Consider the following 27,672-nt stretch of genomic DNA (forward strand, 5'->3'; position numbering starts at 1 on the left):
GTCGGTTAAGCAGCCAACTTTGGCTCAGGTCATGATCTCCTGGTTCATGCATTCAAGCCCCACATCAGGCTCTGTGCTGACAGCTCAGAGCATGGAGCCTGTTTCACATTCTGTCTCCCTCTCTCTCTGCCCCTCCCCCACTCATGTGCATGCTCACTCTCTCTCTCTCTCTCTCTCAAAAATAAATAAACATTAAAAAAAATAATGTTAACGAAAGAAGCAAAGTCTACTAACCTCCAGAACTTTCCTATGGGTCTGTTGTATATTGGGATCCTACACAGAACTGGAACACAAATTTCTGGATTCCCAGACCTGTGCTTGACTCACCAGGTAGTAATGAATGTTTTCTGCAGGCTGAATTGTTCCTTCAGAGCAGAATTATCTACTATTTATTGTCTTTTCCTTCTATCATGGGCAATTATCAGTTGCTGCCCCTTCTCTTTTCCTAATAGGTCTCCAAATTTCTGTGCCCTGTGGGAAGGGCCCAACTTTCTTTCTTTTAGGGATGAGTTCTACCGGCTATAAGCTCATCTGTGTATCCTATCACACGGAACCCAGTCGCAGCTTTAGGGATGGCCTGTGATTTAAAATGGTATAATCAGAGTGGGCTTCGGGAGTTTGCAGGGAATGTTGGGACTTGGACTCTTTTCAGCCTGGTAAATGGTATGTCTTATTTCTGCTGCAGTCATAGTGAAAAGCTTAATGCTGGCAGGAGAGAGGAGCGGGTGCATCATGTGATGACAAGAGAATGAATCCACCCAGAGGAAGCAGAGCCAAGAAATGGATCCCTGTTGTTGGAGTCCTGGATCAAATCATGTGAGCCAATAAATTCTCTTTATTGCTTAAGCCTGTTTGAAGTTGTCTTATTTCACCTGGAACATTAAACTTTCTCATTGATATACCCTAGTTACATTATAAACTATGTGACAGGAGAGACCCTATCTATCTTGATCATTGTACCCCCTGGCATATAGTAGGTGTTCAATAAGTACAGCTGGGAGGAACACCTTCTATAAACTCCCTTTACTCATTTGACTACGAAGGAACCCGGCGTTCAACAGGAAAGTAGTGACATGGAACTAGAAGTCAGGGTCTCACCTCAACACAAAGCTATTTCTAGCTACCAGGAAATCTCCCAGAAAATATGCTGGGATCTGTGTAGAGCCCCCAACAGAGCAGTCTCCCCACTTCTCCGTGAGTTTTGAACTGAATTAGAGGACTGTTGTAAGCTAGGTGAGGACCAAAAATAACCTTTATTACCAATAAAGCTGATATTAGAGAACGTGGCTTATATTGTCAAACAAATGAGCTTCCCAATACTCATCCTCAGAACTAGACAGACTTGGCCACTCAGTGATAGCTGGGCGCAGAACGGTCTCCCCTTTGCACCCTGGGGGAGCAGCGCTGACCCGCAGTAAAAAGAAACGAGAAGAGAGTATAAGGACACAGTTTCTCCTTGCAAAATCACCAGTCATATGAAACCACTCCTCCTTCCCAGGGAAGAATGAGGGGGTGGAGAGGAGCCAGGAGTGTTATGCTAATTGGGCTCCTCACACAAGGATGAAAACAGCAAGAGTAGGAAGTCTCCCTAACACATGTCAACTATGATTTGGTCAGGTCAGTGGATTCTGCCTTGTTTTTAATCAAAACGGGTTATTTTTCAAAGTAGCAGAATTAGCTACTCCATGGAATAACTCTCACCACAGTAATACAAGCTCTAGCAGGGGTTAGAAATCTTCATTTTTTTTTTTTTAATTTTTTTTTTCAATGTTTATTTATTTTTGGGACAGAGAGAGAGAGAGAGCATGAACGGGGGAGGGGCAGAGAGAGAGGGAAACACAGAATCGGAAGCAGGCTCCAGGCTCTGAGCCATCAGCCCAGAGCCTGACGCGGGGCTCGAACTCGCGGGGCGCAGAGATCGTGACCTGGCTGAAGTCGGACGCTTAACCGACTGCGCCACCCAGGCGCCCCAGAAATCTTCATTTTAAATCATGCAAAATTCATAGGAAGAAATAAGAATTCATGTTAAAATGACACAACCAGGGGCACTAGGTGGCAACAACCCTTGTGTGCACTCCCCATGTCCATCAAAGGCATTTCAAGAGCACTGAAACCTCACACACTTCCCACACCGACTGTCAGTTTCTTTCTCGCTGATCTCAGAGCCACATGGTGCCTATTAGTCACCAGGAGAGCAGAGCCAACATTTAACTCTTTGGTGACACAAGGGAAACAGTCCTTCAAAGTGGATTCCAGGAAATCTAGGGAAATACTAGACAGGAAGTCTGTTACCACCTTCCAAATTTCCCCATGTCAAGGGTGGGCTGGGAGCATTTTTCAAAAACAAATGGTCAGTCTTGCAAATGTGACTGTGTGCCTCATGCTTTTGGTTTCACCTCACCAGGGCATTTTTCCTGCTTTAGTGTTTTGGGTTTTTTTTATTTTTTTAAGGTAAACATTTACCATCAAGGCTCCAAGGGGATTTCCCCAAAACCATCGTTGTAAATCTGAAGTTTGGTGGACAAAAGAATTACCAGATCAACTAGATATTTGGTATATAGGGTGCATTTGGTACATAAATATTTAAAATTCAACAAGTTTTTACTGAAAACTGTGCTGTTGGCTGTTTAATGCCACTCTGAGCAGTGAGAACCAGGATGCCCTGAACCCAGCACGAATCTCTTCTGGCTGCTAAGACAAAGCTTTGATCTCATCCTGCACAGCTCCCTGGTGGACTTTTTGCTGGAGGTCACTAAGTAGGTTTTGCTGGCCAGTTCTGGGACAGAACCCAAGCTAACAGTGGAAACCCACAACACAGCAGATTGAGACAATATGTTCCCATCTTCTCTTCTCAAAGGCAAAGCTATTTTCTCCTCTATTACCTGCCCCTATTTTTACCATCAAAAGCTCTCCAATGCACTTTAGTTATTGATAATTGGCAGTGAGTTTTGCAATTTAACAGCTTGCCCAGAATCAATTCCAAGCAGCTGCACAGAAACCACTTCCAAGAAAGCAGATTTGGGGGTTACTCAGCTGCTTACCTGTCCTCTAATCCCTTTCTTACCCCAGACGTCATCTGCGGGAAGAATCTGAAACTTGAAAACATGTATCTAAATGCCCAGGTCTGAGTATGCAGTAGATATTTGAGAAGTCTCTTATTGATTAATGATTGATTGGTGTGTACCCAGAGGAAGGGAATGAGCATTTCCATGAAGAACTGCTGTGTAATTCATAATGAAGGGCATTCCTGCTGACCCATACTCCTTTCTAATTTCAGTCCAAAAAGGCCAGGGAAAGATGTGGGTAAAAAAGTTGGCCTCAGGAAAAAGCCAGTGAAGTCTGTTTTGTTTCCCAGAAGAGAATCAGTTGAGAATTGCCAACTGTGATGGGCTCACCTCTGTCTTTGTTGTTTTATCCCACTCATCAACAGTACCAATGAGGGGGCGCCTGGGAGGCTGAGCTTCCTATCTCATCCAGGCCAGCTGGAACCATAACCCAAGGCTCTGGTTAGTTTCTCACAGCTTCTGCTCACATGCAGCATGGATGGTAGCGAGTCCCGTTACCATGACCTCTAAATGACACTTTCTCATACTGAAGACAGCGAGGCCTCCAATCACTTGAGAAATGGGAGGCACATATGTTTAGAGACAGTCTGTCATCTGGACAGCCTTGTAGGTGTTTTTTTTTCTGTCTTTCCTCAGCCCCTGATCTGTTGGGTCTGGGGTAAGACACCCTCCAAGGGCAGCAACCTTTTAAGAAGTACTTGCTAATGCACGAGGGAGAGCAAGGGCAAGAGCTGCTGTGGCCTAGAGCTGCTCAAGCGCCTGGAACCCTCAGCGTGCTCAGGCAGAGAGATTTCCAGGCCTGCCATTCCCTCGTGACTCTACATTGTGCTTCTTTAAATCAGCCTCCGCCGAGGAGGTATCATGGGGCCTGGTATTTACAGCAGTGACAGAGATCACACAACCATGGAGATGCCACCCCTGTTTGTACGCTGACCTAATGGTCATGGGTCATTCCCTGGGCCCGAGAGCAACCTTTGTTCTGTTTCCTTTGTGCAAAATGCTAGGATGCCTCTGCCTTGAAGAGGTTGACTCTGTTGTCAGCTGTGGGAAAAAACAGCCAGAGTTGCTATTTACACCCTGAATTGCAAGCTGGGTAAAAATAGCGCTAGCAGCTTGGTCCAGCTTCAAACCCCACTGCAGAAAGAGATTATTTTGGAAGAGAAGATTTTCCTCCCCACCCACAGATCTGAAAATGGTCACCTCCCGGGAGGAGAAGAGGAGAGACAATCCCACGCAAAGGTGAAAAATACCCCCTTCTCCACCTGCCTGCCCAGACAGCACACCAAGAGACAGATTAGAAATGCCTTCCCCTGTCAGCCAGGTCAGGCCTCAGCACAGACCTGCAGGTGACCTAGTTCGAAGTACAGTGGGAATTAATTAACTTTGACTACAGTAAGTAGTCTGAACCTGGATATACGCCACCATCCTGTTGACTGTTATTACTGTTAGGCTATTTGTTTACCTTTTGAAAAAGGAAGAAAAAGGAATTGACCAAAAGAGTACCTAAGACCCCAAACAATAGCTTAGAATATCTACTGCAGGAGGGCTTGGAAATTACTCTTCAACCCCCTCGAGATGTGCTATAAAATGATGAACAAATTCCTGTAAGCCTGGTCTGGTCCACTTCTGTGTTTAGGGCTCCCTGATAACTGGAAGTTGAAACTCTTCCCTCATGAACTTGCTAGAGCTTAGGAGCTGGTGTCTGGGATCCTGGAGATCTCTTTCAGTTTCAGGAAGTGACCCATATGACAATCAGTGGAGGGGCGGCTGGGTGGCTCAGTCAGTTAAGCGTCTGACTTCAGCTCAGATCATGATCTCTACTTCATGAGTTCAAGCCCTGCGTCGGGCCTGGAGCCTGCTTCAGATTCTGTCTCCCTCCCTCTCTGCCCCTCCTTGGCTCATACTCTGTCTCTTTCTCTCTCTCAAAAATAAATAAACATTAAAAAAAATTTTTTTTAAAAGTCAATCAGTGGAAGGAAAGTCCACCCTATCAGTAAAAAAAGTATTTTATAGATCTAAGTGTCTAAGGTGTCTATTATTATACACATGCGGATGGTTCCTAGTACATGTGAGAAAAATACCAGATCAACATTAAATTGTTCTGTAGTCTGAAAGTGGCCAAGCCACCCAGAGCTGAGCCTAATAGTGCTTCGTAAATATTTTAGGAGGGACAGGAAAAATCTTCCATATCCTATCTCCATCTGACCCTCTTTCTTCAGAGATCAGGAACAAGATGAATCCTCCATCTGGAGGAAACTACCCATAGACATACCTAACCAACCAAAAGAATGGTGAGGAGATCACAGCACCTCCCAGCAACCCACACACAGACTGCCATCACCCTGACTCAGTGAGAGCACTGGAGTAGCAGCAGAGGGAGGGACAACTGGGTCTACGTGCCCAGGCACAAAGGCAGCTTGCTACAGCCTGGCCTTTCCTTAGACCACTGACAGACCTAGATTTCAGTCCTATCTTTGTCACCTTCTAGCTCTGTGACTGTCACTTTACCTCTTTGAATCTCACTTTTTCCCTCTGAGAAGACGGATAATAATAGCCACCCGATGGGGCTGGTGGGACTCAGTGTAGCAGCATAGAGAGCAGGTGTTCCATGCCTGGTAGAGGACTAAGGGATACTAGGAACCCAGCATCTGGGGAGCAGTTCTGTTTTTCCGGGTGGCATAGCATGCGCCAGATTTTAGAATCTATCCTGTTTCCAGCTGCAGGTGATGGTGAGTCTACCAAATGGCTGAAGCCCTAACTCCCTGAGAAATGCACTGCATTTACAGGAACTGTGGAAAACTTTCTGCCACATTATCAGGCCTTTCTGGACCATGCCCTTCATTCACTGTGGACCTTCACCTCTCCGCTTCCACCTTTCTGTAACAGCCACTTCCCCAAGCCTTATAGAGAAGCCAGAAATAGAATCTCCCTACTCTGACATCTCTGCCGATGGGGAGCTCTGGCCAGTGCAGGGCTGGGTCAGCACTGCCTTCTCGGTTGAGGGAGGCCTCAGAAGGTAGCCCTCCACGGCCCTGCTCCAAGTCACATTGTGAGGGATGAGTTACAGCTCTGTTGCGGCTTAGCTATTTCAGCTATATGTGCTCGGGCCCTGAGACTCCCCAAGGACCTGGGAAAGATGGCTACATAGCCCTTTGATCGGGACCGCTTAGGTTTCTATTGCCAAAGTTGAGAAACCCAGATAGTGCTGGACCTCCGGCCCAGGAACAAAATGAGCTCAGGTCTCTCTCTCTCTCTCTCTTGCTGACCTCTCACTGAGGATTGTAGGCCAAGGTGGCCAGGCTCTCCCGTCCAGCCTAAGTCAGCCTCCTCCTGAGTCAGCTTTCTTCGCCTCCCTATTAATAGCCACTGCTTTGGCTGGCTTCACTCACAGTATGATTACAGTTTAATAATACATCTCAAATAAGGAAGCAGCAAACTTCCTGGAGTTGTGTTGCCGAGGGCCGGTAAGAGCTCACACTTGGTCCCAGAAGGCAGAGTTGGGGGCTTGATTTCTGCAGAAGGAGCAGCTGGATACAGGTTGGGGTAACTAAGTCATTGGCCTCCAGGACAAGTCACTGCTTTGGGGTTTCTGTCTTGCTGAGCTGCCCCAATTTAGGGTGGGAGGCAAGCATTCGGAATAACTTTCATTTATGGAGCCTTGGACAGGGCGGCAAAAACTGCGGCTTTATGCAATAAGAGTCGTCAGTTACCCTGGATGGAAGTTCTGGTCCAAGCTGGGGTTTGTCCTCACCCAGGTCACCTTTCCAACACACTATAATAATAAGGTGGCCTATTTAGAGAGGCTCTGATTGTCTGGATGGGACAAGGTGCTGAGAGCAGATTGAACGCCAGCAAAAAAAATTGTTTTCATTCCACTCTCCTCTCCCTCCTCCTCTGTCTCTCCTCGGAAAGCAGACACACTGAACAACCTTTAGTGATAGATTCATACTATTAAGCAACGTAGTCAGGTCATCCTGTAATGTGTTCCAGCATCTTTGTTCTTTGAGAACCCTAAATTGGAAGAACACACAAGTTTAGGAGTGAGACACCCTGGGTTCAAATTATGACTCAGCCTCTTGGCTAAGAGGGCTTAGTAAATGTATTCTACTTTTCTGAACCTCCAACTTCTCACAAAGGGAATAATAATAATAATCTCTCCTGAAATGGTTTTAATGCAAATGAACTGAGACAACTGTGGAAAATATGCCTAGTATAGTACCTAGAATACAGAAGGTGATTAATAAACTCTTAATTTTCTTTCCAGAAGATAAAAGGCAGGAAGCATGAGGGCACACCAAGACTGTCCAAGCCTCTCACACTAGTGGAATAAAAAGACCAGCATCTCGGGGCGCCTGGGTGGCGCAGTCGGTTAAGCGTCCGACTTCAGCCAGGTCACGATCTCGCGGTCCGTGAGTTCGAGCCCCGCGTCAGGCTCTGGGCTGATGGCTCAGAGCCTGGAGCCTGTTTCCCATTCTGTGTCTCCCTCTCTCTCTGCCCCTCCCCCGTTCATGCTCTGTTTCTCTCTGTCCCAAAAATAAATAAACGTTAAAAAAAAAAAATTAAAAAAAAAAAAAAAAAAAAAAAAAAGACCAGCATCTCTAAATGTGCGGACTCATGACGTAAACATCTCTGATAATGAAGGCTCACAAGAACAACTAGAACTTTGTTTCCCTTCTCTAGATTCATACCACTCAGAAGTCCCAAATTGAGGCCTAGTCTGGCCCACAGTGCCTCTTGCTGAGGTCACAGTGAGGAGTCTCCTGGCTCCATTTATCTTCCCTAGTAACATTTGTCACAGTTCATAAACAAAGGATGGCATCAGGAAGAATTGGGTAGTCGATGGGTAGGGAAGGGCATCTGTCCTGTTCCACTACCATGTGCTTATCTATTATTTCAGGGTCTCCCTTAAAAGAACCAGGTCAACCAAACCTCAAGAGGAACTCTGCTATCAGCAAGGCCGAAGGAGAAAACAAAATCTCATGTATGCCCTGTTTTCCAACCTGCTGAGAATAAACTTCACCCCTCCCCGCAAAAACACTTGCTTACTAGATGGCAAATAATGGTCTCTTTAACCTAGCACCAGCTGGCTTCCTTCAACCAACTACTTCAAGTCTGTGGGGGTGGGGAGGCTGGCGGACTTTGTTCCTGCTACAGCTTGCTTCCTTCTTTCTTGCCAACAACCAGCATATATCTGATGGGAAACAGCCAGAGCTCCTGGCAGTGCAAGGTGGGGCAAGCCCTAGCATGACCTGCCCCCATGATCTGCCCCCAAGTGGGCACTGACAGGGGACAGGTGTAGGGGAGGAGAGAGCTGGGGCTAAATTGACTAAGGCTCATTTCCATAAAAGCAGCCCAGAATTCCTTCACTTCAGTAGGCAGACGAGCAGGGCTTCCCCTGATATCTCTTGGATAATGATCCTTAATTCCTCTTTGAATCTATCCTTGGTATTAATTCTAACCTGATTTTATCTATAGGTACATGTTGAGGGGATGAGTAAACCATAATTTATTCACATGGCACAGAGACCACTCGATTTAGGATCAGACGCCCAGACACCATTCACTCCTTCAGGTGCTTAACAAATAGTTCTTGAACATTTACCTCACCGTTCTAGAACAGGAGCACCATTCTAGGTGCTGTTCTATACACGTTGGCAAATAAAACAAAGATGGTCTCTGCCCTACGGGGCGAGACGACAATGTCCATGAAAATTACTAACTATGTAATTATAAATGTGAGAAATGCTATTGAGAGAAGTATCAGGTACAGTAATAGGAGAATTATGGGGGGGGGTCTCATTTAGATGAGGGAAGGCATCTCTAGGAGGTGACATTAAGGACTTGGGATTTCAGTGGCAGTTGCCCACGAAGATCTTCCCTCACTGCTCAGCTAAGTTTCCTTGTCTTTAATGAAAGGCTCTAAGAAGAATGAAAGTGTACCACAGCCAGGATGCAGTGAAGAACATTCTGGGAGAAGGTCAGGGGCTACAAACAGTTCTTCTAAATCTCCTGCTGTGGATGCATTTGCTTCTCTTCCCTTTCTCCCCCACCCCCACACCCATCTGTCTTCTGTCCAGAACCTTTCTGGTACATTTTTTCTTCCCTACAACCTCTTCCTTGTTCCTGTCCCCCAGCATGTTCTCATCACTATGAGCATACTGCCCTCCCTGATGCAGCTCACAGAAGCCCTTCTTTGTTTTTGAAAACAGTTTTCCTCCTTGGTCCCTATAGTCCTGCCCTTGAATCCCCAGATGCCAAATAGCTCTGACCTACAGGAGCTAAAACTCACCATTCTTGCTGGGCCAGCAGGCTAATTAAGAAGTCTTCTTTCTATAACTCTTTATCTCAGGATTGTTTTTCCTAAATTAGCATTAGCTAGTTCTGTATCAACACCATCTACTCCCACTTTAAGGAGTTGGCTCTCTAGACTGTTGTGGAACCAGCCTAGATATCAGAGCCAGAAGACCTGGGTTTGAATCCACAGCTCCCCCTTTTACCAGCTTTGTGACCTTAGACAAGTAAGGATTCTTCTCTGGGCCTCAGGTTCCACATATGCAAGGTGAGAAGGAGGATAACACCTACTCTGCAGAGTTGTTATAAGAATTAGTCAAGAGGTATGCCAGATGAATGGAATGTTACAGTAGATGCACTACAAATAGGGGTCTTTGTTATTATATCAGCTATAAAATAACCGTGTAGAATTCTTGGCAGTGCCTCTTTCAGGAAAGGAACTGATTGCCCTGTTAAGAATGGTGTCCAGATCTCCATTTCACCAACCACTTGGCCACCGTGGCTTTTTAATCTGTGTATTGCTAAAAACCAGGTGAAAGGATACTTCAGGACATGGTGAAGGGCATGGATCCCAGAATCTCAGATTGGAAGAAATCCTGAGAAAATTCTAGTCCAAGTTCTTTCTATCAGGCAGGACTGAATTTAACTCTCAGACAGATGGAAATCTTTTCCAATACATAGTTGAGCAACTGTCACCCTGCTGCCCCAGTAGTATTGTTCCTGTGATCACACACGTTGCTGGAATTACCTCAACCAGTCATTTAATCATTGATTTAAACAATATTTATGGAGCACCTACTATGTGCTGAGTACTATTCAAGGCACATAGATATGGAGGCAAGAAGACAAAGTCCTGCCCCTCATGAGACCAGCTATATGTAGAGATTGAAAAAGAAAGAAAAATAGCAAGAAGAGGGATGGAGGGAGAGAGGGAAGGAGGAAGGAAAGAGAAAAAAAGGGATGAGGGAGGAAGAGGAAGGAAGGAAGGAAGGAAGGATAGACAGAGAATGATATAAAGAAATAAAACAAGGTAAGAGAATAGAGTGATGAGGGGCAGGGGTAATGAGGTAGTGTTGCCAGAGGAGGCCTCTCTGAGACGACATCTGACTAGAGACCTGATGCACAAGGAGCCAGACATGGTAAGATATAGAGAAGAGCATCCTAAGCAGTTGGAGACCTCAGTGTAAAGTCCCTAAGCAGAAACAAGCTGGATGCATTCAAGGTACAGAAAGAATTTCCACATGGTTGTGGGTAGTGAAGCTGCAGGTGCCAGAGTATGTAGGGCCTTGAAGGTTGAATTTTATTCTAATTGCAGCATTTAGCAGAGGACCGGCAAGATCTGATTTATGCTATGCAAGGTTTCCTGTGGCTATTCTTGGAAATGTGCTATAAGGGGCATGAGTGAAAGTAAGGAGACCAGTTACGGAAGTTGTTGCAGGAGTCCAGGAAAGGTAGATGAATGCTTGAACCAGGTTGTAGCGTTGGAGATGGTGCAATCTGGCCAGATTTGAGATATATTTAGGGGTAGAGCTAAAAAGACTTCCCTATGGGTTAGATATGGGGGTGGGGACTGATAGAGGGGAATCAAGATGTCTTGATTTTGAACCTAGTAAGCTGGGAAGATAGTAGTGCTATATAATGAGATGGGATTGTCTGGGAAAAATTACTTATTTCATATCTTTCTTTTCCTCTAGACTGAAAGTTCTAGGCGGGCAGCGTCCCTAACTCTCATGTTCCCTGCTGTATGCTCAGTGTCTGGCACAATGCCTGGCGTGCAAAGTAATAAAAGCAGCTACCAGTAGTAGAGTGTTAGTACATGCACAGTGCTGTGCTCCATACTTTATAGTCATTGTCTGATTGAATCCTCACAGGAGAACTGTGAGGAGATACTTGTTCGAATCCTTATTTTACAAACAGGAACTGGTTCAGAGAACTGACATAACAGCCTCAAGGCATCACTGTTACTAAGTAGTAATGCTTAACAGTGATGTGTCTGGCTCCAAATTCTTCTCTCTCTCTCTCTCTCTCTCTCTCTCTCTCTCTCTTTTTTAAAGATTCCAGGCCCAGTGTGGAGCCCAGCACGGGACTCAAATTCACAACCCTGAGATCAAGACCTGAGCTGAGATCAAAAGTCGATGTTTAACCAACTGAGCCACCCAGGTGCCCCTGGCTCCAAATTCTATGCATACCACATGGTGTGTGGGTGGATATAGATGGATGGGTGGGTGGATGGAGGGTTCGTGGGTGGATAGATGGATCAATGGATGTATGGATTGGAGGCAATATACTTACTAAAAATCATTTATAATAAAGTGACTAGAGGAAAAACATATAGTAAGTTCTAGAAAGCTTTAAGATATACACACCACATACACACACACATATATATACATATTTGTATATATATGTATACATATATACATATATATACACATATACATATACATATATACACATATATACAAATATACATATATATATATATATATTTGAAGAAATTACCTTTCAGGGAGTATTTTCTAGTACTTTTTTCAATGATCTGGGATTACTTTCAAAGCATTAGGATCACATGAAATATTTTTGATGTTTGAAAAATATCTTTGGGACAACTTGATCAGAATAAAGGCAGAAAATATTGCTGTGAGTCAGGCAGCCCAGAACCTAGAGCTACTCAGCAGTATCACTTTCATGGCTAAACTAGAACAGCAAATCTTAGTTGGGGCCTACGAGGGTACAATCAGTTCCACAGTGTTTCTAGTAGGTGTTCTATTAGACTACAGCTTTCTCAAGGAGAGTATCCTACACCTAGCTCATGTTGGTACAGTGACTCAGGTCAGGAACCTGGGACCCAGCTTAGATCCCTCACTTTCTATCACTAAAATAATGAAAATACAAAATTTGTTGAGCAGTTACTGTGCCAGATGCTGTTCTAGGCACATAGATCTCATTTGATCTTTACCACAACCCTATGCTGCAAATCCTATTATTATCCTCATTTTACAGATGAGGAGGCTGAGGCAGATGGCTTAAGTAACTTGGCCAAGTCACACTGCTAGGAAGTGTATGGGATCAATGCAATCTGAAACCACATAGCCTGTGTAGGTAGCCCTTATGCCACCTCACTGAACAATCAAGTCCTGTGGATTCTGCCTTATTAATCATACTCTCATTCAGCTCTTCCTCTCTGTCTCCATGGTTACCACCCTCGGTTAGACATTGCATCTTTTCTCATCTGCAATATTACCACATCCTCCTAAAGTATCTCCCTCTCTGCCTTTCTCTACTCCTTCCTTCCATAACTGACCAAGTTGGAATTTGATGCCCATCCGGTCACGTCATGTGTCTGTTCAAAATCTTTAAATGGCTTCTTGCTGCCCATGAGTTAAAACACAACTCCTTGGGGCACATGGGTGGCTCAGTTGGTTAAGCCTCAGCCTTTGGCTCAGGTCATGATATGGTGGCTCATGAGTTTGAGCCCCATATCAGGCTCTGTGCTGACAGCTCAGAGCCTGGAGCCTGCTTCAGATTCTGTGTCTCCCTCTCTCTCTGACCCTCCCCCACTCGTGCTGTCTTTCTCTCTCTCACACACACACACACACACAAATAAACATTAAAAATATAAACAAACAAACAGAAACAAAACAAAACAAAAAACCCAAACTCTTTAAAAGGCATTTCAAGACGTGGCTCCACCCACCTTATGCAGCCTCTTCCTCCTCTCCTGCTGTTTACCTTGAACCCTGTTACAGGCATCACCAAACGTGTGCTCTCTCAAATGTGAATACTGGGGTTGGGTTGCCCTCTCTGCCCACAATGCTTCCTTCTTATCTCATCGGTGCAACACCATACCTTCCCTTACATATGTGCATGTCTGCGCACATACCTTGTCTATCAGTGATCCCTCTATATTCTTTGAGACTCAGCTCCTAAGATGCCTCCTCTATGAAGCATTTTCTCACTCTCATAACCAAATTTAGAAACCTCTTCCTCTTCTTTGGCATTGCCCTTCATAACTCTGATGAAACATACCATTTTTTCATTGCAATTTTCTCTTTACAAACTGTCTCTCTTTATGATTGTAAGGTCCACGAGGGCAGGAACCATAGTTACCTTGTTACTGCTGTATCTCCAGCATCTGTACATGTTAAAAAGTCATTGTTAAGTGAATAAATGAGTGACTTGTTGAAACGAATTGATTTTCGAAGTAGAAGTAGATTTCAAAACCTGGGAAACGTTTTTTCTCACACTTTCCCATTGTTAGATTTATCTACCTGGGGATTTTTACTGCAGCGGGGCTCAGATTGTAGTTATAGAGTGGTTAAGAATGGAGACTTTGGAGTCACATTATCTAGGTTTAAAACTTGGGTCTACCATCTGCTAGCTGTGGGCATGTAGGAAGTCACCATCTCACTAAGCCCAAGGGTTTTGGGGGGGGGGGTTGTTTTGTTTTTGTTTGTTTTTACTTTAAAACTGAATTAATAATAGGGCCTACATTATAGGGTTAATGTGAAGGCTAATGAAAAAAGAACATATGGAGCATTTGATGACTGGCACAGAGCTAGTGCTCAATACATAAGAGCTATTATTAGTAACTATTTTCCTGACAGCTTCACTTGACCCCATTATGTCACCATCACTCATGGAATCAAATGTCTAGAGTCTGGTTCTCAAACATAGACACTCAATTTTAGCAGGTTTTGCATTTACCATAGTGCTGGGTCACCTTGGACACAGGACCTTGGGGAATATGGATCCAGATGGTAGTGGAAACTGGGAGTGGCTTTCTGCTTCTAAGTCATGATTTATTGCCTAGAAACCAAAAGTAAGCATTGCCAACCAATCAGCAGATTACTTGAATTCTTCAAAACTCCCACCCTTTTACCCCTTTGCTCTCCCTTGCATTTGGAAAAAGGTGATTGGTGTAGGCAGCCTGGATACAAACAGCAAAAGAAGGAAGGAGGAAAAGAAGTGGGATATAGAGACTTTCAGGGTAGACTACAGGCTGTTTTGTTCCTCCTGTTGGCCACACAGGGGTGTACAAGAAGCAACCTGGATAAACAGATCCCCCCAGTGTGTATCCCACACATGGTTGGAAGAAATGCCTTCCTTTCAATTCTCATGCAGAAAGAAGGGGTTGTAGTCTCTGTTTCAGACCTGAGTTTCCTAGATGCTGATTCTAGCAGCCTCTTTTACATTTTTTTTTAACGTTTATTTATTTTTGAGACAGAGAGAGACAGAGCATGAACGGGGGAGGTTCAGAGAGGGAGACACAGAATCTGAAACAGGCTCCAGGCTCTGAGCTGTCAGCACAGAGCCCGATGCGGGGCTCCAACTCACGGACCGCGAAATCATGACCTGAGCTGAAGTTGGCCGCTTAACTGACTGAGCCACCCAGGCGCCCCTAGCAGCCTCTTTCAGATGTCATAAGAGTATCACGGGGATCTTGAACTAAATGGCCAAGATTATAAATTGTATTCATTGTGTGCCAATGAGTGAATGAGGAGTAACAAGGAAAAGAACAAGATAATTCCTCAAAAGGTTTCAAAGGCTTCATGGCAAATCACTTTCTAGAAAGAAGAAAGAAAGAAAGTAAGAAGAAAGAAAAGAAAGAAGAAGAAAGAAAGAAACAAGAAAAGAAAGAAAGAAAGAAAGAAAGAAATAATTTGGGGTTAAGGTTGAAGTTTTCTTTTGAACGTGCAATCTTTTATAATTATTTTACATGTAGCTATTTTAGCAATACTGTCATCGCAGCCATCCTTCTGCAAAGCTACCTTTCTGGTTTAAAGGATACTAGGTTAGAAAACAAGAATTAATAGAAAGGGCTTGGTTTTTATAATCTATGCCCAGAGAGAGAGAGGAGAGTGGGTTTTTCTAAATGGATTAATCAGAAAGCAATCATTTTGGAGAGCTTATGAGCTCCTAACCTGGTCCCTCTTCCCAGTACCTGCTTTCTCACATCTTCATTTTTTCATTCTTATGTATGTTTTCTTATGAAGCAAAAGATATGTTTGTTCTTATAATGCAAAATCACTTTTAAATTCTTCCCCACTCTTTACCTTGTTTGGTCAGAAAAGAATTTTTGTACATTTATCCCATGGGAGGAATGTGGCAGCAGAAATCAGGAAAAAAAAAAAGAGAATCTATGTCTCTCAGAATGACTAAATTGAAATATAAACAAACAAACAGACAATTCCAAATGCTGAGAAGCATGTGGAGAAACTGAAAACTGTCATGGACTGCTGGTAGAAATGCAAATGGCACAAACACTTTTGGAAAAGTTTGTTAGTTCCTTCTAAATACAAACAACCACTTGCCATATAACTCAACAATTTGACTTTGAGGGTTTTCCCCCAAGAATGGTAAAAATATATACATAATATGCACAAAAACCTATCCACAAGTGTTTATAGCAGCTTTTTCCATAATAGACAGAAACTGGCAACAACACAAGTGCCCATATGGATAAATATACTGCAGTATATCCATACAAGGGAATACTATTCAGCAATAAGAAGGAATGACCTACTGGGGTTCCTGGGTGGCTCAGTCAGTTACGTGTCCAACTTCGGCTCAGGGCATGATCTCATGGGTCGTGAGTTCGAGCCCTGCATGGGGCTCTGTGCTGACAAGCTCAGAGCCTGGAGCCTGCTTCGGATTCTTTGTCTCCCTCTCTCTTTGCCCCTCCCCCACTCATACTCTGTCTCTCTCTCAAAAATAAACAAACATTAAAAAATTTTTTTTAAAAATAAGGAATGACCTACTCATGCATGCAGTAACAGATGAATCTCTAAAGCATTATGTTAAAGTATTATGACAGATTCAATAGGCTACATACTATAAGGTGTTCTGAACAGGCAAAACTACAGGAACAGAAATAGATCAATGGTTGTCGGGGGCTAGAGATAGGAGGGGGATCACTATAAAAGGGACATGAAGGAACTTTTAGAGGTGATTTAAATATTCTATATCTAATTGTGATGGTTAGTTACACGACTGTACCCATTTGTTAAAACTCAGGTACACCTCAAGAAGGTGAATTCTGCAATCTGTAAACTATATCTGACTTGAAAAGCTATTTGTATTTTTGGCTTTTGAGTTTCGAAATCCTAGGCCATCAAACGTAAGAAAAAAAGATTCCAGGGAAGAACAAAGCATTTGGGAGAAGATACCATAAATGAAAGCAAGATTTCCCCACCTCTCTCACTTGAAAAGGATTCCCTCACCCAAAGAGATTAGGGGTGAGAGAGGGGGAAAGAAAGTAGTCAGAGAGATTAGTGAGGTCTGGAGGTAAAAAGGTTAAACCTAAAGAGACCCCATGGAAAGAATTAGAGTTCATGTTCATTGACTGCCCAACCTATGACTGAATTAGCTCACATGTGGCCTCACCAGGCCATAGTGCTGAGGACTTTCCTTGGGCAGCAGATAGCACATCACTCTTTGACCAACCAGCTGAAATGATCCATGTTTGTGCCTGAAACGTTGCTCAGCTCTTTGTCCAACATACCCATGTGGAGAAACCCTTTTCCTTGCTATTACATGAGTGACTGCCAGCCCCCATGCTCCCCACCCTTGTACTTTGGTTTGACTGAATGAAACCATTTGAGAACCTTCACTCCCACCATGAGATGTGAAACACATGCCTGCTTTAGTTACCTTTTCTATCTTCTAACGTTGTCTCATTTACCTTATTGTTTCCAATGGAATGAAGGTAAAAGCTAAAACAATCTTTCCTTTCTCCCACAACAGTCCATAAATATCACTAGTCTCCTCTTATGTCGAGGTTGAAAGGAATAATTCTTTTATTAGATGACCATCCTTACATCCACATGAATATTTGTTCATCCAACATCACTGAGCTGTTAGTTTTTAAACTGTAATGAGTCCGGGTACCTGGACTCTGGGAAGAGTCCTGGGGAAGGAGACAGACAATCTAGTAAGGACCATAGCACAGGCCTAGGTCAAGAGCTAGAGGGACCCAGTGTTAGACAGGCAGCAAGAGGTCTCTGGGAAGCCTTTCTATAACTATACTTTCCAGTTCAAACCAGTAATTGCAATGGTAGCTCTGATCTTTTCTTCTTTGGGCAACCACCCACTCCCCTTTGTTAAATAAGTACTCCCTGAAGGGATTGAAGAAACTTCCTGAGGGCAGGGACCCTGTCTATTTATCTCTAGCACAATGTCTGGCTCAGAAATACTTGTTGAAAGAATGTGTAAGTTTTGGGGGATATTTACTATTTGCCAAATATCAAGACACATGTAAAGAAATATAAAATAAAATATGCTTAGAAAATGCATGCAAAGAAAAAGAATCATTATAAAACATCCTATTCTAATTCTTCTTATTTGTCTAGTGATACACATGCATTTTTCCACTTTGAAAACCACACATCCCTGCCTTGCCTTCACCACTACGATAGCAACAATAACCAACATTTCTTCAGCTCTGGGGTGCCAGGCTCCATCTCAGCTCTTGATGTACATTATCACACTTAGTTCTTACCACAACTTTCTTTTAGAGATCAGTCAGCTGAGCCTCAAAAGGTAACCAACCTATCCAAGGTCACACAGCTAAATCTAGCCTGGAAGACTGCTTTTTAGTCCCACATGCCAGTTAGCCTCCTGCCTACAGAAAGGATCTTTACAGGCATGCTCATGTTGAGTTCTGCCTGCCTCATGGCATAGCTTATTAGGGCAAATCACCCATAGGCTACACCTGGGTCTACCCAAGGCAAGATGAAATATGTGATGCATTGGACACAACAGGTCCAAACCAGTTATCTCTGTGGTAACTTTGGCCTTTCCTTTGCAAGATGGCTACCCACACCTCCTTGTTAAACAGAAACTCCCACAGGTCCTTCCTATAGGTAGGGCCCCAGAAGGTCAGTGGCTCTTCCTTTCCTCAATCTTCCTCCCTCAGATGGCTGGCATTCTCGCTGGTGCTATTTCTTTATAATATCATGGAGATATAAAATGAAATGAAACCTGAGTCTTGGGTATGCCCTGTCACCATGGAAACAACTTCAAACCTGGGTGCCTCCAGGAAAAGTGGGTGCTGTTCTTCCAATAGCAGCGGGAAAAAGGGACGGGGAACTGGACAAAGCCAAAACAAGCTCCTGCTGGGCTGGCAGCAGTTTCGGTAATACACATGGCATGTTCCACATTGGATTATGTCATCAGCAGCAACATTATCAACCTATATTCCTAATCTTTGACACTGTGCTGGCCTGGTACAGAACGTACCAACCAAATGAACGACAGGTCAAATTATCTTCCTTTTGTGAAGGGACATTTTAAAGTCTATTAAGGTGGCTCAAAGAATATGGTAGGAAAAAAACAAGCAGTAATAAATTTTAAGAACATACTGTGACTGAATTTTTGTTTCTCGGAATGGGAAACCAAAATTTTCCCAAGAGACTCCATTATTAAAGCCATAAATAAAATATCCCTGCTTGGTTGCTGTGCCTGCATGGCCTTGCTCTGGAGAATGAGCTCAGAATGAGAAGCAGGCAGTCCAGGGGAGGCTGGGGAGGTGAGCAAGATTTGAGACCATTCTGCTGCTTCTGCATGTTGTCTGCATATCAGACCAGGGTGCAAGAATAAAAAGCAAATTATGCTTTATTGAAGACCAATAAAGATGGTTACCATGAAAATTATCAAACAGGATTCTAAAATTCAAGGATTTTTTTTTCTAGCTGATATCCTTCCTTTTTTCTTTCCATAAATGTACATACTCTGGAAGTAAAAGCAAGTGCATGGTGCAGGGACCAACTACTTGCCTGATCACCTAGGTGCTGTGTTCTAGTTTGTCTGCTCATAAAACTCATGACCAAGTGTCGGTGACTTAACTTCCTCTCTTCCTTTGTAGAGGTGGTGTGGAGAGATGAATATTAGATCCTAACTAGCACTATAGTGCTAGCAATACTCAGCCAAAAAAAAAAAAAAAAAAAGGTGACACTTGCTAAGTCCTATTTGATTGGGTCAATGTGCTGGACACATTATGGCTACTATTTGATCCTAACAATAACTTGAGTATGGTTGCTGGTATCCCTAAATTCGTGGATGATGGAAAATAGTCCCTAGAATTGCAGTTACTTCCTCAGAGTGATCAACACATAAGCATGCAGTCAGGCTTCAAATCCCCATCTGTCCAACTCCAAAGCCAACCTTCTTTCTGTTTTATCCTGCTTATTTCTGAGCTTGGAATAAACCATTAGCATGGTTTTAATTCAATATAAATATAATTTAACAGTTCTGTCATAGTTTTCAAATAATTTTCTAATGCCTTAAAAAATTCAGCTTTCCCAGCTATCCTGTCTCTCATTAAAATGATCCCATGGGGCACCTGGGTGGCTCAGTCGGTTAAGTAGTTAAGCGTCCAACTTCAGCTCAGGTCATGGTCTGATGGTCTGTGAGTTTGAGCCCCATGTTGGGCTCTCTGCTGTCAGCACAGAGCCTGCTTGGATCCTCTGTCCCCTGTCTCTGCCCCTCCCCCGCTTGTGCGCTTTCTCAAAAAATAAACATTAGGGGGAAAAAAGATCCTGTATCACCTAGAGGGGAATTAGAAGTCTCTTCATGACACGCAAACTTTTAATCTTTGGCTTGTTCCAAGCTGGCCTGGAGAGTTAGCCCTGAATGGCCCCACAGAGATGGTGTGGTATGTTAGGGTACTTTAGTCACTTCTACGTAGGCAAGTTTTTTACTTTCATCATTTCTATCAGTCTGAACAACTGAACGCAACAACTTTTTTCCTTAAAATCACAGCCCTACAACCAACAGGCCTGAAATCATATAAAATAAAGGTATAACAATTCTTCCTGAGGTTTGAACTCTTGACTTCCAATGGAAAAGACAGAATTTCTATTTCATAAAAAAAAGGGGGGAGAATACAAGAGGAGAAAACAAAACTTCCATGATAGTTTGGTGTGTGCTTGGTCTGATCTGCCAGTAGTTTCCTATTTGGTAGTTATTCCTGTTTCCTGAATGGCAGGCTGGGGCCACAGATTGGGAGGGGGTGAGGGGCTTCGAATCAGAACAAGAATTTACAAATCCCAGCTCTTCCATGAGCATGTTATTTATGCTCTGAACCTTAGTTTATTCCTCTGTAAAATGGAGTATTTGCTTCATAGGATTGTTGCAAAATTAAGCAAATAATGTACATAAAAATAAAACACAACAGTCCTCTTCATTTCACTCCCAATTCAAATAGCAATCCATAATCATAACAGCCATTTTATTACTGAGTCCTTACTATGTGCCAGGCACTGGGCACATAGATTATCTTTTTACTAAGTGAAACCAGTATTTGAAACCAGGTTCACTGACTCCAGAGAATGCCCTGCGCCCTGCTCTAGGTTCAGATTAAAGGATTTATGAGCAATTACTTCTGCAGGAAACAGCTGCCCATGAGGGTGGTGGTTGATGTGGCTGGATATTTGGCCAACTAGGGAGAGCCATGCATAACCCTTTGTTCTCCCACTCTGCATAATTAGTACCACTGATTTTCTGCTCCCAAGGATTAGTTCCCTGACTAAACTAGGCACATAATAGATGTCCAAAAAATGCTTGTTGAATAAATAAATGCAAATAGTAAACTGATTGCTCCTGATTTAACCATTTACCTACCTTGTGTAGGAAGCATTTAATGCCAACCTCCTCTCCATTCTCCTCTTAGGGATACTAACATATTAAACAGATTTTGAAAGCTGTTAGTTCTCCACCATCCACATTAATTCAATGTTCACCAACCAGTTATTAAGTACGTACTATTAATCAAGGGGCCAAGGATTACACATGGGATCTATTGCAGGGTATTAGAAAACAACAAAGCCCAGCTTACACTCAGCTATGGGATACACAATACCTTTCAGGCAGCAGTGACCTTTGTGGCTTTGCTTAAATTAATTTTTAATTCACATTCCCTGAACCCCTACTTATTAAGCAGTCATGACAGGCAGGCTAAGAAAGCATCCTGTGAAGAAGCCATACAAGAATTAAGAAGGCTGAAGGAAAAGAGGTGCTAAAATTTGGAACACAGTGTAGGGAAAGACCATAGGGCTGGGATTCCTGACCCTGTCATTCCCATGAAAACTTCCTAACCTCAATTTCATCATCTATAAAATGGGAATAATCAGCATTTGTCATTACTTTCCCATAGGGTGGTGAGGACTCCTGGGATGATGTGAGGAAATGCCTCACTGCGAGGATCTTAAATGAGGTCATGTAGGCAAAGTGCCCGATTCAAGGTGTGGCGCAAGCCAAGCACTCCATGAACATCAGTGATCTCCCCTCACTTTCCCCAGCCTGATCTCCTGGACAGCCCCTGAGGTGTAAGAGCTTGAAGTGTGAGGATTGCTGGTTTGAAACTGGTTGTATCTAGCACACATTATCTTTTCTCTCCTCCTGGTCTGCCAAAGGCAAACAAGAATGAAATGATAACAGACACATCCACTGAAGCAAAACAGGTCACAGGAATAAGATAATATGCTCAAGGACAAATAAAAGTCAATTGCAGCTCAGCCCAGAATGCATAAGTAAAAATTCATGGGAAGTAGATAAGGTATTTCTTATTTTATACAGAACAGACTTTTAAAATAATTTCACCAATACGAAAACACACGAATATGTACACACTTGTGTGGTTTTAATATCTTCTTTCTTCCCTATTTAAATTGCCTAACCAAGGTGAGAACTCTCTAAGCCATGGAGAAAAGCTTTTGGAAAAGTTATGGTATAAAATCAAGTGTAGGCAAAAATATTTACTGTGTTAAATGAAGGCACCAGAATACAAAATTACTTACACTGACTGGTTATGCAAAGCTATGCATGTGGATGATCCTGGAGGCAAACAAAAACAGCTGATTTATTAGAATGGTTGAACCGTCACCCAGCGCCTAGAATCTAATATATGTTTCATAGTTGTTCAGTGAGTGAGAAGACTTGATTCTCCGTATACTATAACTGAATACTCATTTCCCTTTGTTAGCCAGTTATTCAGAGATAATGCTGCCTCTTTGTGACATAATTTTGTTTTTTTACAATTCTTTTATCTCTTCACTTAATGCAATCCAATTTCCCCCAAAGAAATTTGTATAAGCAGAAAAGTTTGGAGAGTCTAATATGGGGGTTAGTAGACAGAAATCCTAAAGGTCATTCATGCATTTCTGATACCAAAGATAAGAGAAACATTTGTAGATAAGCAGGAGACCTAATTTTTATTCATTAACTGGCCAAATATCCTTGGAGAAAACAATCCCACAGGGTCTCAGTTGACAGCTCTGTGAATGGGGTTAGACAGATGACCTCCTGCAGGCTTTTCAGTTACTTTAAATGTTAAAAGTCAAGATAAAACTTGCTGGGTCAATTAAGACTAGATGAGCCTTCCAAATATTTGAAAACTTTATTTTCTCAAATGAGCACCAACACAGATTGAAATATGACAGAAACAATGCACTTTTCTCTAATACTGAATAACTATGTACAAATACAGAAAAAAGTGAGGACAAATTATTTGAAAATAATTATCTTTGTTATTGAAGCAAAGTGACCTGAAAAATGCCACCAAAAAAAAAAAAAAGATAAAGAAAATAACAAAACCCAAACCCAACAAATACAGTTTGTAAACACAAGCATAAATAGACAGATTCTATTCTATCGAAAGATCGTCTCTGCAGGTTGGAAAAGGGAACCGACTCTCACTTTCACCAAAATGTTATATAAAAACATATAGGCAGATCCAATTTGGTGATGATTATAGCTTGTTTCTTCTTGGCTTTACCTTTCACTGCTGGCAGATTTCATGACTGTATTTTGCTTAAAAAGATTAAACATCTCTTTCCTCCACCTTGACCACTAGTACGTTTTCTGTTAAGAGTCAGACTCTTTCTTAAAATATATAAGTTGATTGGGTTTAAGATTTCCTAGCCTCTTCCTGAACCTGAGGCAATCTGATCTTGAAATAAAATAAGCTGTTTACCTACAAGGTATCGTGTATGATTTTACTGATGTTCTTTTAACCCAAACCAGTTAATGAGGTGGCTTTTACCACAAAGGGAACCCTACGGTACATAAGGAGTACACTCACATCTCAGAAATACAGATTTGACTCTGATCTTCACAAAACAACAGATTTCCTTTACAATCTGTGAAAGTTGAGCACACAACGAAAGAGGAGCAAACTGGCAATAGCTCCATGCTCAGAAAAACAAAATCCTCATGGTTTGCACTGTTGGTCCACTCAGAAACAAAACCACCAGAGAGAAAGAGAAGAAAAGTCTTATGTGCCGAAGGTGTAAACTGTAGATATAGTGTCCCCAATTAAAAAAAAAAAAAAAAGAAAAAAGAAAAAAAAACAGGAGGCACAATCCAAAGTGCTTTTTACACACATGTGTGCGTGAGTGTGCGCGTGTGTGCGCACACACACACACACATTAAAAACAAGATCCCAATTTGTTGGAAATTCTTCTAACAAAAGGAATCACTAAGTTGTTACTAAATTTGATTTTATTTACTTTCTTTTCTAGCCAATATTGGTACAAGAAAATATTTCAATTCTCAACCTGGTAATGTAGCGCAGAGTCTGTTCCTTCGGGAAAGAAATGCAGAGAGGCATTGCTTTACTGCCTCAGTCCAGACTAACGTGATACAGATCTTTTTTTAAAAAGAGTATATTGATGATCACTATTTCCCTTAAAATATACTTCAAGAAATGCAGAGGAAACCATAGAATTTAAAAATGAAAATAAAAAGTGCTCTCAGGGGATCTGAGAAAACAGCACCAAATATATTATTTAAAAAATTAAATATTATTTACAAAAGTATATTTCACAAGCAACTTTTTAAATATATATATCCACTTGAAAATCTTTTTATAAAGGGGACACCTCTTTTTCACACAATGACCCACCAGTAAAGATTTACTCTATCCTATCTCCATGATCTTGCTGTCATAGGAGTTGGGGCAGCACTCAGTCAGGCCCAGCTGACAATCTGTGGCCATCAAGTTTGGCTGTATTTGATTCATATCAAATCAACCCATCAGCAGCCTGAGACTAACATCCTGGGGGTTTGGGTGTAACCCAGGGCTGCCAATGCCACATGACCTAGGGCAGCATAGGGGAGATGGAACTAGAGGGTCTGCTGGCTAGATTTCAGTTGCAAATGAAGGCAGCTGCTGGCTGAGGTATAGAACTTCATGCCTTTCCTTTCTCACTCCTCCCTCTCCCTGCCCTGCTACTCCCTGCACCCTGCCTAGGCTTTACCATCAAACTCCAATTCCCTGAACCTGCCAGGGGTGAATGGATGAGGTCTTTGGTTATGCTCTGAGTCAATAATTTGGTGAGGAAATTAAAGAATGAACTGACTGAGGCCATGAGTTGATGTGTCCCCATCACTCAGCTGCGGTCTCTCCAATACTGCTAGACATTAGGTAGACAAGCCATGAATGGAGATAAAGTTATAAGAAGCACTTTTGGTTTCATTGACACAAAGGGATAGCCTAATGAGTTGTGTTTTTTTCCCCTGTAGTTACAGAAAAACCAACATTCTACTCAGATCTTTCGCACCAAGTACGGCGCCATGCACCCACTGGATGCTCAATGGGTAATAGCTAAAGAAAGAAAGAAAGAAAGAAAGAAAGAGAGAGAGAGAGAGAGAGAGAAGAGAGAAAGAAAGAAAGAAAGAAAGAAAAAGAAAAGAAAGAAAAAGAAAGAAAGAAAGAAGAAAGAAGAAAGAAAGAAAGAAGACCAGAACCTGGGTCTAACTGAAGCCTGCTCTGATCCATGCAACAGTCAGAGGCCTCATCCCCAAGGAGCAACAGTGGCACATGGGTCTCTTCTCCCTGTTGAAAATTCTAGGGCACCCCATGTCTGGTTTCTATATCACCACACTCCATTTTTAGTTTCACAGACAAAACACCTACCCATGTTTAACCCCCATTTTCTTTCTATGAAAACGAGTATCAATAGGACTTTCCCCAAGCAAAGGGGCTTATCAAAATCCATAAATGAAGGCCACTACCTTCAAGGGAGACAGAAAGAGGGATCTATAATTTTTGTGCTGGCAAGCCAGCTTAGGAATGTGAAAGTAGAAAATGGTTTTTATTGAGATCTTGGCCCTGGGAGCCAGAAGACCTTTTTCTCTGGGAGTGGAAATGAAATACTCCTTCTGAACCTCATTCTGCTTTTTAGCAATGTGGGGAAAACTTAACCTCCCCAGGATACTAAAATACTGAAAGATGTGGACTAAAAGCCTTTGGGAACAAGATTAAATTTCTAAGAATCCTTTTTTTTTTTTAATTGTCTTACAGAGGTGGTCTACAGCTAAACCTGGAGCCACCTGGTTTCCTGTCAGTCCCACAGTTCACTACCTCCAGGGCATGACCACGCCTACCTCGGGTCCCCCTTCTGCAATCAGCACACAGAGACAGAAAAAAGCATTTCCACCATGGATCACTCCCTAGAGGAATTTGTTTGAATTCTGGAAATGTTCTGGGTTGGCTGCTTGAATCTTGATTATTCAACTTTATAGATTCTTGCCTCTCTATGAACTCATTCTTTTTGTGACTTTTTAGGTGAATTTTTTCTATAGGATCAGCCCCCTTTCAAGAATGAGATACTCTAACATAACCTGCACATATCTTAACAATAATTACATATTCAGTCTAAGCAATAAAATTAACTCAGTTAAATGAGTTTCGGTCATGCACCATGTACTGGCTGAAGTGCTGTAGAAAACACTTCATAGTGTTGGTTAACTATAACAAACTCCTTTCTCTCATGAGCCTTATAGGGATTTGTTCCCCACTTCCCTAATATAATCAACTTTGGTTTGGGAGATGGGAGGCGGGGGCTAATATCAGAATTTATAACTTGATGTTTGATATCATATCTAAGTCCTCCCCACTGCTGGACCACTCTGACAATTTCTCTTCACACAAAGCATTCAAGTCCAAGGAGAATAGCTAGGGGCATGAGGAATCTACTGGCTGGGTTATCACTAAGCTCAAAGCCTTGGGACTTTTTGTTTTCCACAATCTACAATGATAGAACTGGAGAAAAACAACCAAAACTCTATGTACAAAGAATTGCTGATCTCACTGAAGCCATTGCATACCAAAGTGGAAATATACACTAACCTGTAATGGCTCAAATCTAAACTATTCCCAGCATTTCCCCACCCCACCCCCTTCCTTGCCACAATGCTCTTCTCTTATTAAGGGTCAGGAAAAAAAGGTCAGACAGAACTGCTAGCTGGTTCTACTTTTTTTTTTTTTCTGGCCCAATATCTGAGCCATTTCTGTAGGAGCTCCCAAACTACAGCCCCCTTTGTTCCCTGTTCTCCTCAATTACTGATTTTACTTGGTTGGTGGTCAAAGCCTTTGGGATGTTTGGATCTTGCACCCATTGCAAAAGGCAGTCTCCCATCCTCTCACCAACAGTGGCTGAAGAGGCAAAGATTACCTGAAGGGGCACTGAGGCATCAGAGTTATCAAAACCATCTGGGCTTTGCACTCTCTGCTGCCAGGACACCCCCAGCTGGACCCAGGAGGACCAAGCCCCTGTCCCACTAGTTAGGGCGCATTCTTGTGCTCACATGCTAACCGGACACAGCTGGTTCAGGAACAGAGCTTCTGATCAGAGAGAATGCAGTCATGAGGTATTTTTTTTCTTTGTCCTTTTAGACAAGTCGATTATTTCAAGCCTAAGTTACCAGGACTCCAGGAGCAGCACAATTTTGTTCCTACTTCTAACGTCCCGTCCACTGACCAGCCCTGGGACCCTCACGGCTCCCCATTTCCTTCTTCCTTGCACCCCCATGCTGTGCCACTCACTGCTCTCCTGACAAGAGGCCATCAAGCAGCTCTTAATGAGCCCCAGGGCCCTTATCAAGGTGGGCTGCCCCATGCGGTCAGGCATCTGTTCCTTTCGTTGTTTTGTTTTCAGCCAACACTAGAACAGAGAGAAGCCAGGATCAACTCACAAACAGATACAAAGCAAAGAGACAGAGAGACAGCGATTTAGAGGCCGGTCACCAGAAAGACGGCTTCAGGGTGGGAGAATGCCCCAGATGGCAAGGCCCCTAAATGGATGGAACCAAGTGTTCAGTCACTCTCTCACGCTTGGGTAGAATGTTTGGTTGGATGGCGTTCACGTGGACACTGGGGTAGGTGGATACCCTCCAATCAGTCCCAGCCATTGTCCTTGATCATGTGTGCTAGCTCAATGATGTATTTGCCTTCTTTATATTTCTGGCTGCTTTCAAAGGCATGTTCCTAGGAGACACAAAGGAAGAGAAAAGACACCAAATGACCAAAGACAAG

At 42.8% G+C, this 27,672-nt stretch overlaps 1 protein-coding gene across 3 annotated transcripts in view; it reads right to left on the reverse strand.

The window, feature by feature from the left end:
• Positions 1–27,672, reverse strand: part of YPEL2 (yippee like 2) — a 105,897-nt gene that overhangs the window by 17,498 nt on the left and 60,727 nt on the right. Inside the window, exon 5 of one of the 3 annotated variants that reach the window (XM_030296872.2) lies at positions 22,739–27,624. The exons of the other annotated variants lie outside the window; for them this stretch is intronic. Within the exon in view, the coding sequence (XP_030152732.1) occupies positions 27,535–27,624 (90 nt within the window). The 3' untranslated portion in view covers positions 22,739–27,534. Of the gene's footprint in view, positions 1–22,738; positions 27,625–27,672 lie in introns of those variants that run through there. 3 annotated transcript variants of the gene reach the window in all.

The sequence above is a fragment of the Lynx canadensis genome, chromosome E1 (assembly GCF_007474595.2).
Source record: "Lynx canadensis isolate LIC74 chromosome E1, mLynCan4.pri.v2, whole genome shotgun sequence".
Lineage (NCBI taxonomy): Eukaryota > Metazoa > Chordata > Mammalia > Carnivora > Felidae > Lynx > Lynx canadensis.